Here is a 15,017-nt window from a genome sequence, read left to right as displayed (position 1 = left end):
GAGAATAAAGAAAGGAGACTACATGATGCATAAATCTGAATAGATGTGTTTCTGTAAAATAACTCATTTCAATGAAAAACCTTGCTTAAATAAGTTAAAAAAAAGAAAAGTTATCAGTTTTACTTGGCCTTAATGCAACATCTCAGATTGAACACTGAGGAGCTGTGGGAGTACATTGGTATGAATGGCTTTGTGTGATTGCCACATCAACCTCTGGAAAGGGAGAAATTGTCCTTGTTCAGGCATACAAATGCCTTTGGCCTTTATCTAGCAGATAGGTGATAACCTGTTATCAGAAGGTTCTCTCTGTTAATGGTAAAGCAGTGATTTCACTGTTCTGTGGTCCATGAAACACATGCATCAGAATCACCTGGAGTATTTGAAAATGTGCAGCTTCCTGGGCAAGGATTAACTCATTGTTTTGCTAATGTAAAAATCTGATATGGCTGAAGAATATGCATTTTTAACAAGATTCTCAGGTGATTCCTAAACATAGTAAAGTTTGAGAGCCACTGAGTATGAGTATGAGAGTTGGCTTATGGTTTTTTTTTTTTTTTTTTTTTTTTGCGGTACACGGGCCTCTCACTGTTGTGGCCTCTCCCGTTGCGGAGCACAGGCTCCAGTCACGCAGGCTCAGTGGCCATGGCTTACGGGCCCAGCCGCTCCGCGGCATGTGGGATCTTCCCAGACCGGGGCACGAACCCGTGTCCCCTGCATCGGCAGGCAGACTCCCAACCACTGTGCCACCAGGGAAGCCCGGCTTATGCACTTTAATCTAATAAAGCCTGAGACATAAATTTAAGTGTTTCTCAGTGCCCTCCTAAACTTTGAAGGAAGAAGCAAGAAGTGGAGCTTATAAATGTCTGGGGAAATGTTCACAAGCCTTCCTTTTGGTGTTCCTGATAAGTTTCTGGGTTATTCTTTCTTTGTGGGCGACTGTTTTTTCTTGGGACTTTACTCTCTAGGTGTTCCAGTGCTATTTGGTGTGGCCCTGCTTCCACTGAGTCATAAGAGAAATGAGACAGCTTACAACACCAGATCAGAAGACCTCACATTGCTGCCAACTATTTGTTGAACCTGTGGGATTCTTCCTACTGCCAGCCTTCCATGCCTCTCCTACCTTTTTCCATCATGTATATATTCTTTAGGAGAGAAGCACTGCTTTCCAAGGCTCTGGCTTGTAACTCTTTTATTTGAGGAGCTGGTGTTCTCTGGTGCCCCACTGTTCCATTCATTAAGGCCCTGGAATGGGAACGTAGAAGAGACCCAAACTAATGAGGCTTCCAGCAAGGAGGTCAAAGGTGAGAATGCCTAGGGCTATTATCCCACCTGTGCTGGCATGGACAAAGACTCATAAGAGAAGCAGCTTAGTATGGTGGAAAGGACTTCAGGGTACAATCAAGAGACCTGGGTTTAATTTTAGTTCTGCTACCAAATTCCTTAATGATTTTTTGGGAAGCAAGTTGCATAAATCATCTGATCCTTCCTTTTCATATATTTAACATGAGATCCTTAGACTAGGTGCTATCAAAGGCCCTTCCAAGTCTAAAGACCCTCTTAATGTAAGATCTGCTATCTTTGGCAGTTTTTTTTTTTTTTTTTTTTTTAAGGTTGGTCTGCTAGAGGGAGCACCATGTTCAGTCTTCCCTATGATGACATAAAATCTGGTACCACATTCTGAATCCTATTAAACATACTTCCTCAGAAACCAGGGTTACTGTCATTATTATAGTACTGTGATAGTTTGTACACCTCTGTTTAGCTTGACTCTGAAGGCCTGCAGCATCTCTGGTAGTGGTGCTCAGTCCTGGATTAAACAGAAATCCATCACTGCATTAGTAAACATAGTAGTTATCTTTTAAAATTTCCTTATACATCTGAGAGTTTAGGACTAGCCTTTGAAGAAGATGCACTGTAAGGGTAGGTAGGTATAGATACATGGATATAGATATATGTAGTAATTTTATTTTCTTTTCCCCCTCTTCTTTCTCAGATCCTTGAAAGCTTTCTCCAGAGCTCCTTTTAGGAAACAGCTTGTGCAGAACTACAGTCTGTTTCCATGTGTCTTAAAAAAGAAAATCACTTAATTGGCCTTCTGCCTACCTTGTCATGGTAACTTTTCTATGATTAACTCATTTTGCCACAGTGTTAAAGGCATCTGGTGGTATCAGCAGTTTTAGGGATGAAACTATAGCTTTTTAATTAAATGTCTGCTTTCAAAGGGGCTCCAACTGATTTCTTAAGGCTATTCTTAGGACCAAACTATAGAAAATAGTAATCCACATGATATCATAGCAATAGTGATATTTTCTCTTTGAATATTGCAATGTACATTTCAAAACACTTTATATATATTATCCCAGTTCATCTGCACAAAATACCCATGAGAGCAGGTGGTATAAAGACACTTCCTGTACTAAAATGAGAAAAGTGAAGTGACTTGGTCACTATTAGTTGATAGTAGAATTGATGCTAGAATCTATGTTCTCTTGATTCCAGTTCCAGACCCCTTTTGAGCAGAGCAATTCTTCCCTTCCCTTCCAGGAAAGCATCATGGTACCTTGTGGTAGAAAATGTTCCTTCTGACTTGCATTTTTTTTTCCTTACTTGCATTTTAATTGCAGCCCTGAGAAAAGCCAGCCAGCCTTACCTTTGAACAGACCATACAGGGAGTAGAAAAACACTGAAAGAAGAAAGATTAATTAAGAAGCATTTTCTCCAGGTGCCCCCCAAAATAAATTTGTCTTCCTGTATTGGTTGTATCAGGATCATCAATGCTGGCATATTGTTTAATGACGTATTTTGCCCATCGGTCTCACGTGTTAGCTTTTCTGAAGGATGCTGAGCAGTGGTGCCTATGGTTACTTTATCAGAGATAGTCCCTCATTTAAAAAGACATTATACCAGCAATTCTCAGATTGTGAGTTTTAACTTTTTCTTTTTTTAAAAATAAATTTATTTCATTTATTTACTTTTGGCTGCATTGGGTCTTTGTTGCTGTGTGCGGGCTTTCTCTAGTTGTGGCGAGTGGGGGCAACTCTGTTGCAGTGCGTGGGCTTCTCATTGCGGTGGCTTCTCTTGTTGCAGAGCATGGGCTCTAGGCACGTGGGCTCAATAGTTGTGGCACGTGGGCTCAGTAGTTGTGGCTCACAGGCCCTAGAGCACAGCCTCAGCAGTTGTGCTGCACGGGCTTAGTTGCTCCGCAGCATGTGGGATTCTTCCCGGACCAGGGCTCGAACATGTGTCCCCTGCATTGGCAGGCGGATTCTTAACCACTGTGCCACCAGGGAAGCCCTTAACTTTTTTTATACCACAGCGTATCTAAAAGGATTGATACCCTGAAAGTAGCAGTGGTTCACCACAACAGTGACGCTCAAATAGGAACAGAGTAGAATTAGACATACTCTCCAGGAGGTTTTTCCCTTTCCTTTGGGAGCCACTAGTATCATTGTTTATAGTATATAGCATATATTTCTGTTTCTGATGTGAACTAAACAGGATCCCTCATTTGATTCTTCAAAAATAATGTCATTCTTCACTTTAATTTTAGTGAGCTTTCGTTCATTTGTAAGTGGGAATTGGGTAGGTTTGTAAATTGCTGGGGGGTTTTGTCTAAAAAAGTAATTATCTCTGGATAGGCTTCTTTTTTCAAGCAGCCTCTTTCCCATTCTCAGCCCTGACTCACAGCATATGAACAGCAGTCTTGAAGTGGTCATTCTCACTCAAGGTTACCAACATTCTCCCTCCCCTTAGGAGTCCACACTTTGCTCACAACTCATCTCAGTGCCATTCTCACGGAGAGCCACAGTGTGGTGCAAGATTCCATCCAGGTTGCTGTGGACCAGGCCTTGGAGCAGCATCACCAGGCTGTCAAGGTAATAGGAAATTCACAGCTCCCTTTCTCCTCTCTCTAAGAAAAAGAGTATATGGCAGACAGGGCCTGAGAGCCCTTCCTCCCTGAATGCTTCTTCCTCTCTTTGGTCATCTGGGCTGATCTTTTTTAAAATATTTATTTATTTATGTATTTGGTTGCACCAGGTCTTAGTTGCGGCATGCATGTGGCATCTAGTTCCCTGTCCAGGGATCAAACCTGGGCCCCCTGCATTGAGAGTGTGGAGTCTTCACCACTGCGCCACCAGGGAAGTCCCCACCTAGGCTGGTCTTATAAACTGCATCTAGCCTAGGAACTCGGGCTTTAACTTAGGTGGGTCACTGTAACCAGCTTGTTTAGTCTTATCTCCTAGTAGGTGAGTTTGAATAAATACAGGCAGAACAGTAGACCAGGGAAAATGACTGATAACATACCTCTTTTCTTTCCTTTTTTTTGAGTGTGAACAAATTTCATTTTCTTTTTGGAACACGTGACTTACGATGTGAGTGTGTTTTTCCACAAGCAAAATGAGCTTGGTTTTGCCTGCCTGTTAGTTTGTTTTCACCACTTGCATTATACCAGGGGACAGGAAAATATTTATAAAAGAGGAACAGTAAACACTGAACCCAGGACACTATATTCATTCTAGGTAGTTTTACACATTGAAGTATTTTTGTATATTAATTTGTAGTGTCATTAATGTCTTCTTCCCTCTTTCACACATTGAAGTGCTATATTATTGACTATAAGTTCTGGATAAATTGAAAGCACATGCATGCATTTGGCCTGAAATTTTTTTTTATTGAAGTATAGTCAGTTTACAATGTTGTGTTAATTACTGCTATACAGCAAAGTGATTCAGTTATACATATATATACATTCTTTTTTTATATTCTCTTTCATTATGGTTTATCATATGATATTGAATATAGTTCTCTGTGCTATACAGGACTTTGTTGTTTATCCATCCTATATATAAAAGCTTACATCAATGCATATCTTTCTTATCTATATATTTCGCCTTCCCACACATGTGTCTAGAGCTGCTGTTTCACTAAATCTTACATTCTTCCCCCATTTCCTAATCCTTTATAACTTCACTTTGTCTTCTTACCTGACTTTTTGAATCCCTCCATCCTGTGTACTTTTGGTAACACATTTCTTACTTCATATGGCCTCCTTTTCAGGGAAAAGACAACTACACTAAAAGAATAAAGCTTAAAGCTTTTTGTTTTTTAATAGTAAGTATATCTGTTTTGTTGCTCAGTGTCTTACCTCGTGTCTTTTCTGAATGTATCTATGTCAGTAAGTCTAAGTGTCCTTTGTATGTCATGATCTCAGTAAGTATTTTTGGTGGAGGGGGAGGAATTTTTGAAATCCTGCTCTAAAATCTTTGGTCGCTTTGGGATTCTCTGAACCAGCAGTTTGGGATTATTATAAACTGCAGTCTCCCCCTTCCTTGTTTTATTCTCTAGGCTCGTCAGAAACTACAGGCCTCACTCTCAGTGGCTGTGAATTCCATCATGAGTATCATGACTGGAAGCACCAGCAGCAGCTTCCGAAAGACATGCCTCCAGATGCTTCAAGTGAGTAGGAGATTGGGGATGCTTAAAAGTGCCAGGGTTTTAATGACATTCTACTACCTATCTTAGTAGTATGTGCAGTGCTCTTAGAAACATTATTTACTTTGATCCTCCTATGATTCTACATAAGTGTTTTAAGAAATGTTTGTTGAATGGATAGTGATGTATATACTATTTTATAAATGAGAAAACAAGTTATTTAAAATTTCTGTTTCCTTTCGATCATATAGGTAGTTATAAGCAGAGTTAGGATTAGATCAGTGATTCCCAATTTCTTATTGAAGAATGTTCTATTACCTCATGGCAACAGAATATACTGAAAATAACTGAGCAACCATAAGCATTACATGTGTTTGGCAGTATGGAATAGTGTAGCAAGGTTTGGAATCAAAGGCCTGAGTTCAAATTTTGGCTCATTTGTTTACTAGCTAGGTGGACTTAGGCCTGTACTGAACTTCTCTGAGTTTCATCTACAAATTAGAAAAAAATAATAGTACCTCACAGGGTTATTATGAAGTTGAGAGCTAAGTGTGAACCTGCATAACACATTGTAGATTCTTTTTTTTTTAATGCTAAAGTTTTAAGTTTTAATACATTTCATCTTAAATTGTCTTAAGTAGTATGCAATGGCTAGTATTTTTATTTTTTTGAATTTTATTTTATTTATTTTTTTAATACAGCACGTTTTTATTAGTTATCTATTTTATATGTATTAGTGTATATATGTCAATCCCAATCTCCCAGTTCATCCCACCCCCCCCACCCCAGCTTCCCCCCCTTGGTGTCCATGCGTTTGTTCTCTGTATCTGTGTCTCTATTTCTGCCTTGCAAACTGGTTCATCTGTACCATTTTTCTAGATTCCACATGTATGTGTTAATATACAATATTTGTTTTCTCTTTCTGACTTACCTCACTCTGTGTGACAGTCTCTACAAATGACTCAAGTTCATTCCTTTTTATTGCTGAGTAATATTCCATTGTATATATGTACCACATCTTCTTTATCCATTCGTCTGTCAATGGGCATTTAGGTTGCTTCCATGACCTGGCTATTGTAAATCATGCTGCAATGAACACTGGGGTGCAAGTGTCTTTTTGGATTATGGTTTTCTCTGAGTATATGCCCAGTAGTGGGATTGCTGGGTCATATGGTAATTCTATTTTTAGTTTTTAAGGAACCTCCATACTGTTCTCCATAGTGGCTGTATCAATTTCCATTCCCACCAACAGTGCAAGAGGGTTCCCTTTTCTCCACACCCTCTCCAACATTTGTTGTTTGTAGATTTTCTGATGATGCCCATTCTAACTGGTGTGAGGTGATACCCCATTGTAGTTTTGATTTGCATTTCTCTAATAATTAGTGATGTTGAGCAGCTTTTCATGTGCCTCTTGGCCATCTGTATGTCTTCTTTGGAGAAATGTCTATTTAGGTCTTCTACCCATTTTTACACATGGTAGATTCTTAATAAATGTTGGTTTTTTTCCTTCCTTCCTTCCAGTATGTGCTGACCAAATTATCAGAGGAATAACACATTCTTTCCATGTCACTTCATTTTTTTTTACTTTTTTTCTTGAAAAGATAGTGTAATATACATAAAATTTAAAATAATAACTAATAAACTTTATCACTTAATTTTTGCATATTATCTCATATACATTATACTATATAGTCATAACAAAGTATTTTATATTCGTATATAATTTGACCGTTTCCCCTATTTCAATAGTCTTAAAATTTTTATTGGTTAACCAATATTCCACTGTATTAGTTTAATCTAATTTAATAAACCATTCCCCTAATGACAGACATTTAAGTTGTTTACATTTTTTCTGCCAACCAATGGTGCTTCAGTTAATACCTATATGTGATCGCTTGCTTCTTTTGAATTATTTCCTAAAATAAATTTCTATAAATGGTAATGGGTCAAAATGTATAACACCTTTATAATCTAGTGCATCTTCTCACAGCTTCAACTTTCTGGGTCACGTGGGTAGCACAGTGAAAGTCAGCCCTAACTTTCATACTAACTGGCTATGAGATCTTGGGTGGGTCACTTCTCCTTTTTGAATTTCAGTTGTCTCATCTATAAAATTAGTGTGTTCATCCCCAAGTTCCCCAGGGCTGCTTCTTTATATATAGTCAGGGGTAGCACCACAATTTTGGGGGCCCTTGCAAAATGCAAAAAAGGGGGGAAGCAGTAAAGATAGTAAATTTATTCTGCGGTTTCATTGGACTTGTCTGGTGTTTTTTATTTGCTAGTTAATGTTCTAAGTAAAGAAAAATTAAAATTTTACATTATTTGTATAAATTTTATCATTCATTTTCATTCTGTGTGGTGCCAGTTTTAAATGCAAATGTAAGAGCATTTAAGTGGTATGTGGCATTACTGAAATTATGCAATTTATATTTCATTGCTCGAGCATGCATATGTATTTTGTTCTAAATAGAATTATGGAAAGCTGCATGAAACTGTAACTGAGCAGGACCCTATGGGGCCTTTCCTATAGGGGAAGACCCCTCCACCCATGTCCTCTGCTTTAGCTCCTCTCTGAGGTACCTAGATAACAGTATATGATGCACATTTCCTGAGTTGTTTTATATATGTTTTAAAAACCCTCACCGAATGGAGGATTCTAACTACTTGATGACCATGAGCAGTAGCCCCCAGACCTACTGGAGCCTGAAGACTGATAATGTTAACTCCTGTGACACCATCCTGTTACCTCACCACCAACCAATCAGAGAATTGTGCATGAGCTGATCACATAACCTGCGACTCCCTCCTTCACCTGGCCTTTAAAAATACCCCCCTGAAACCCATCGGGGAGTTCAGGTTTTTTGGAGCATTAGCTACCCTGGACTCCTTGTATGGTGCCTTACAATAAACACTGCACTTTCCTTCATGACATACATATACATAAATAAAAATAAAATGAAATGAAATTAGTGTGTTGTATTAGGTGATTACTCTGGCCCCTTTTAACTCTAATATCCTATCAATACAATTCTATACTAAAAAGTAGAGGCTGTTACCCATTCCTTAATGGATGCAAACTAAATTACTGTTCCTTTCCTCCCTGAAAGATTTATCTGGGGAAAAGTTCCTATATCAGCCTTAGTTGTTCGGTAGAACCTCTGCTCTCTTGGAATTTGTTTTAGAGGAGAGCAGCTTATATAACCTCTTCACGAACAGATGGATCTCTGGGATATTTATCTCCTATAGAGTTAGGAGAACAAAGACCTTGTTTGAAAGATCTTGCTTAGGTAACAGAAATTGGAAGATATATAGGAGCCACAACTATCTGTCTCATGTCAAATATCCCAGACCTTCTTTCTACTTATCCTGTGTCCACAGGAACTAAGGAAACTTCTAACACAACATGAAGGATGTCAGTGGTTTGCCTTTCTATTAGTCTCGATCTCTCCCCATATAAACTTCCTGTGGGTACTTACCCTTTGGTTGCCAGTACTGGAACTCAACATATTCTGTCTCTGGCCCATTTTAGGCAGCTGACACACAGGAATTTGGGACCAAGCTGCATAAATCATTTCATGAGATCACCCAGAACCGATTTCTTCACCATTGCTCACGTGAGGTGAAGCAGGTAAGTGTAAAGTAATAATAGGTACTTTGGTGGAAATCTTCCATATTGATGTATGAGAACCCTGAATACACAATGGGTAGGTGTAGTACTTTAGACTGCACAATCTGAGGTTAGCCTTTTAGCAAGGAAGACTGTGGTTTAGAAAAACTTTATAGAACATGGTATTACATAGAGGTTAAGAGCATGGTTAGAGATGTCACTTGAATTCCATTTCTGCCACAAACTAGTTGCATGGTATTATTATAGAAGCTATTTATTCCAAGTCTCAGTTTCTTTATCAGTAAAATAAGAATGATGCACACCTAAAATGATCGTTGTGAGGTTTGAATAAGATAATGTAAGTAACCTGCTAAGCACATAGCTACTTTTATGAGGATGATGATACGATGGAATTCCTATGTTTAGTTTTGCCTAATGAAAAACATACTTTTATCTATTTACCTTTTTGGATGCTGGAGATACAGAGTTGCATTAGTTGGGGTCTCTGCCCTCATGGAGATCAGATAGTTATAGGCTCCTCTAATGAGTGAAGAGAAATCATAGCTGGGAAATTTTGTGTATTGCCAGATTCTGGGTGTAGGTAGTAGTAGTGTTTCAGCTGAAGCCCACTTTTCTGGCTCTCTAGGCAACCATCAGCAGGATTGACTTTTCTGGAATTAAAGTTTAAGGTGAGTAAATAAAAGAGATTAAGAGGGAAATGATTATACAGTGGCTTCTGGCCAAGATAGAGTAACAGGGACCAGAATTACCCTCCTTCCTGAAATAACCAAAAATCTGGACAATAACAAAAAAACCCAACATACGAAACAATGGTTCTCAAGACATTGGGCCTCAGACAATGGATGGGATAGTCATTTCTGAGAGATGGAAAACAACGAAGTGAGCTCTATGAATGCCCTTGCACACTGCTTAGAGAAAGTACAGAGACTGTGGAACAGGGAGAAGGAATCCAGGCAAAGCCTAATGGTGTCCCTGAGTTGAATAGATGAAGCTAGGAATCCAGGGATGCTAAGGCAGCTTAAACTTTCAGGGCAGAGTACCAGAGAAGAGAGAACTGCACGGAGAGAGAATTCTGGAGATCTGCAGAGGTTCCTCTCTCTAGTATTCAGTTGAGTACTGATCAGCTCATTCATGTGAAGAAACCATCCAGGTAAAGAACCACTCAGAAGGATTACAGGGGCCAATAGGCAGAGCTTACACAGGGCTGGGAATAGTGCCTATTCCCATCAACCAGAGAGCAAAGTCTTATAATTTATGGAGCATCAGGTAAAATACTAATAGTCTTGCCTCAGAAATGGAAAAAAATTACATCTACAATAAACACTCCTTGGTTCTGCCTGACAAAGCTCAAAAGCAGAAGCAAGACCTAAAAGGATCAAGTGGTTTCCAAGTAATTCAGTGGCATCTCAGAGCAAAGTTCAAGAATATTTATAAGAATACAAAAATATCCAGCACCCACCAAGGTAAATTCACACTGCCTTGAATCTAATAAAAAAAAATAACAGACATGCTAAGAAGGAGGAAAATACAACCCACAATGAAGAGAAAACTCAATCAATTGATCAGTCAATCAATCCAAACTGATCCAGAACTGACATGGAAGATAAAATTAGTAGACAAAAAACAGTTATTCTTATAACTGTATTCCATATGTTCAGGAAATTAGAGGAAAGATTGAACATATTCGTTAGAGATGTGGAAGGTATAAAAAAGACCCCAAACAAACTTTAAGGTGAAAACTAATGTCTCTGAGGTGAAAATTATACTGGTTACACCGAATAGTATCAATGGCACATTAGACACTTAAGGAAAAACACAGAGCAATAGAAACTATCTGAAATTAAACACAGAGGGGGCTTCCCTGGTGGCTCAGTGGTTAAGAATCCACCTGCCAATGCAGGGAACATAGGTTCGATCCCTGTGTGGCCCGTGTGCCACAACTACTGAGCCTGTGCTCTAGAGCCCGTGAGCTACAACTACTGAGCCTGCATGCCACAACTACTGAAGCCCACGTGCCTAGAGCCCATGTTCTGCAACAAGTGAAGCCACTGCAATGGGAAGCCCGCACACCACAACAAAGAGTAGACCCTGCTCACCGCAACTTGGGAAAGCCTGCGCGCAGCAACGAAGACCCAACACAGCCAAAAATAAACAAACAAATAAATAAATGAAAATTAAACACAGAGGTTAAAATAATAATAGACCATTGAGCATCTGTGAGTTATAAGACAACTTCACATAGGCTAATACATGTATAATTAAAGAATCTGAAGAAGCAGCAGAGGCAGAAAATATATTTGAAGAAATAATGGCTGAAATTTTTCCAAATTTGATGAAATCTATTAATCGTACAGATCCAAGAATCTCAACAAACTCCAAGCCCAAGAAGCAAAGAAAACTACAACAAGGCACATCATAATTAAATTGGTTAAAACCAGTGGTAAAAAGAAATCTTAAAAACAGAGACACACAAAAAAAACCACCTTGTTATGTAATACAAGGAAACAAAGATAAGGATTACAGCAAGTTTCTCATCAGAAACCGTATAAGCTAGAAGAAAATGGAAGAACATCTTTATAGTACTGAAAAAAACCAAAAACCTGTCAACCTAGAATTCTTTACCCAACAAAAGTATCCTTAAAGACAAATATGAAATGAGGACTTTTTATGACATACAAGAGATGAAAGAATTCATTATCTGCAGACAAGAAATATAAATGTAAAAGAAGTCCTTCAAGCAGAAGATGACACCAGATGGAAACCTGGGTCTACACAAAGGAATGAAGAGTACTTAAAATGGTAACTATGTGGATATATATAAAGACTTTTCTTATTATTTAAATCTCTTTAAAACATAATTAACTTTTTAAAGCAAAAACAGTAATAATGTATTTTGAGGTCTATAACCTATGTTAGAAGTAAAATGTATGACAACAATAGCATACAGACCAGGAGGAGAGAAATGGAGATGTATAGTTGTAAGGATTTATGCTATCTGTGGAGTGGTATAATATTACTTGAATAAACTGGTAAGTTAAAGATGAAAGGAACCATCAAAATAACACATCAAGGAGTTATACCTAATAATCCAAGAAAGGAGATAAAATGGAATCATAAAAAATATTCAACCCTCAAGAGAATGAGAAGACAAGCCACAGGCTGGGAGAAGATATTTACAAGACACCTCTGATTAAAGGACTATTATCCAAAATACACAAAGAACTCTTAAAAATCAACAACAAGAAAAAAATGTTTTTTTATAGTCATAGATAGATAAGCTTTATTCCAATGTCTACATAAAAATGAGTTGATGTCCAACAGGAAAAGGTTTTTCCAAAGGGTTAAAATTTATCAAACAACAGAACTTGGTCCTTTTCCCTTTAGTTTGTCTCTCAATTCAGTTGGCCGACACATCATTATTAGTATCCACCCTCACTAATCATTTTCACCACACACAATATCTAGAAGTCTTCGGGTGGCACTTCCCATTTCTCTGGAAATCTCTTAAACTGCTCTCAGTTACAAGAGATGGGCAAGGTTTTTATCTGCTCATACTCTACTCCACTGGAGACAAAAACACATCCCTGAATTCTCTCGTTTAAATTGTGGCTGTTGGCAAAGTGTCCAAGTGAAGAACTTAACGCTAACACACAAAGAACACAGTATAATCTCTGTATAATAGTAACTTCGCTTTAACTTTTTCTCATTAAAGAATTATTTTTATTATCTCTCCACAAGGAAGTTATAAAAAATACCTGTAAAAACATTGAAAAGACTCTTAAAAGTCCTGGAATGAAAAATTCTGAGGTATAAATTATGATACATTGTCTATGATTTGCAAATAAGAATAAAATAAATTCTACAAGCTAGAATTTCTGAGTGATTTTGATAGGAATTTACCAGAAGGAGCCAGAACATCAAACCTTAACGATTTCCTATTTTCATCCCAATTGAGTTTTTGAAAAGCTTTATAATCTGTCGACAGGCACAATCCACACAGGAACTTGCTGCTGCCACTAATGATGAAGTCAATCTGAAGGACAGAGATTTGTATGCTGGATGTGCCAGGCTCTTCCATGCAACTGATTGAAGTGGTCGTCTCTTATTTTTTCCCTTATGTTTTAAATAAAAGTAAATATACATATGGTAAAAAATTTAAATGGTACAGAAAGATCTAAAATAATCAGTAAATATCCTTTTCTCCCATAACCTAGAAAATCTGATGTCTTCCAAATCATCAGTCGTATGAATAATTTGCAAAGTGAAGTCAAACTTGGAGTCTCCTCATCTGAAAATTATTCTCAGGACTTTCGGAATGTGTTGATTCTGTCATATATTACTTCTATTACAGAGGAAAGCCATGCAGTCTTCTTAAAAAAAAAACTAATTACAAAAACAACACACACACTCTGCTCAGAAACAGCAAGTCCAGGCAGCACCTTGTACAGAACCTGGTCCTGGTTACGGGCAGATTCCCTGGTATCATCCAGAGTCACGGGCGGCAGGAGCTCAGCTGAGCCCTTCCTGAATGCCTCGGATCCTCCTGGCCAGCAGCACATCCTTTGGGAAGAGAGTGACGTGGCGGGCATGTAAGGAGAGGAGATAGGCATCCTCAAAGAGATGAACTAGAAACGCTTCTGCTGCCTCTTGTAGGGCCAACATGGCCTGAGCTTGCCAACTGAAGTCCACACCATGAGTGAATTTAACACATATTTCTCTTGCCAGGCGGCAGAAGGGGGTTCTTCCTTAACAACAGGTGTGTGTCCTCTTCTCAAGAGTTCGGATCTCGGGCCTCCCTGGTGGCGCAGTGGTTGAGAGTCCGCCTGCCGATGCAGGGGATACGGGTTCGTGCCCCGGTCTGGGAGGATCCCATATGCCGCGGAGCGGCTGGGCCCGTGAGCCATGGCTGCTGAGCCTGCGCATCCGGAGCCTGTGCTCCGCAACGGGAGAGGCCACAACAGTGAGAGGCCCGCATACCACAAAAAAAAAAAAAAAAAAAAAAAAAAAAAAAAGAGTTCGGATCTCCTTCAGAACCCAATGTCTCCGGCGAGCAAGTTGACGGGAGGAAGTGCCTAAGTATGGGCCCGGCCGGGCGGCGGGAGCCGGGCTCGCGGTGCGCCTCCTTGGGGCTTCGGGCTTGCGGAACCCTCGACACGGGCCCATGGCTGGCGCTCAGGGTTGCGGACCCGCGGCTCCTTCTCGGCCTTCCGGGTCCAGAGGCAGAGGCTGGTGTCCAGGTGAGGGTCAGCAGCACCCTGGCCGCATGCCCCGGCTGGGTGGCGTTCAAATTGCCTGCTCTGCCGTGGATTCACTCAACAAAAATTTTTAAATGGGTCAAAGACCTTAACAGATACCTCACGAAAAATGGCATCAGATAGCAAATAAGCACATGAAGAGGTGGTCCACATCATACATCATCAGGGAAATGTAAATTAAAACAACAATGAGATATCACTATACACTTACCAGAAGGGCCAAAATCCAAATGCTGGCAAAGATGTGGAACAACAGGAACTCTCATTTATTGCTGGTGGGAATGCAAAATAGTACAGCTACTTTGGAAGACAGTTTGGCAGTTTTGTATAAAACTAAACATACTCTTACCATGTGATCCAGTAATCATGCTCCTTGGTATTTACCCAAAGGAGTTACAACTTATGTCCACACAAAAACTTGTACACAGATGTTTACAGCAGCCTTCTTCATAATTGCCGAAACTTGGAAGCAACCAAGATATCTATCAGTAGGTGAACGGATAAATAAACTGTGGTACATGCAGACAATGGAATATTACTCAGCGCTGAAAAAGAAATGAGCTATCATGCCATGAAAAGATATGAGGAAACTTAAATTCATATAAGTAAGTAAAAGGAAGCCAACCTGAAAAGGCAACATACTATATGATTCCAAATACAGTGCATGATATTCTGAAAAAGGCAAAACTCTGGAGACAGTA

The 15,017-nt window shown here is 39.2% G+C and overlaps 1 protein-coding gene and 1 pseudogene across 2 annotated transcripts in view; one reads left to right on the top strand and one right to left on the bottom strand.

The window, feature by feature from the left end:
• Positions 1-15,017, top strand: part of TOP6BL (TOP6B like initiator of meiotic double strand breaks) — a gene marked incomplete at its 5' end in the record, with an annotated part of 98,226 nt that overhangs the window by 72,016 nt on the left and 11,193 nt on the right. The window contains 3 exons of the mRNA XM_079709586.1: positions 3,754-3,875; positions 5,347-5,457; positions 8,963-9,061. Coding sequence (XP_079565712.1) covers positions 3,754-3,875; positions 5,347-5,457; positions 8,963-9,061 — 332 coding nt within the window. The remainder of the gene's footprint in view (positions 1-3,753; positions 3,876-5,346; positions 5,458-8,962; positions 9,062-15,017) is intronic.
• LOC307055873 (histone H3-like centromeric protein A) lies at positions 13,571-14,224 on the bottom strand (annotated as a pseudogene). The gene is made up of 2 exons: positions 14,074-14,224; positions 13,571-13,828 (listed from the first exon to the last, which is right to left on the bottom strand). The product of its transcript is annotated as a histone H3-like centromeric protein A (transcript).

The sequence above is a fragment of the Hyperoodon ampullatus genome, assembly GCF_949752795.1.
Source record: "Hyperoodon ampullatus genome assembly, chromosome: 7".
Lineage (NCBI taxonomy): Eukaryota > Metazoa > Chordata > Mammalia > Artiodactyla > Ziphiidae > Hyperoodon > Hyperoodon ampullatus.
The sequence above is the reverse complement of the archived record's forward strand: the minus strand, read 5'-3'. Positions and strand labels throughout refer to the sequence as shown.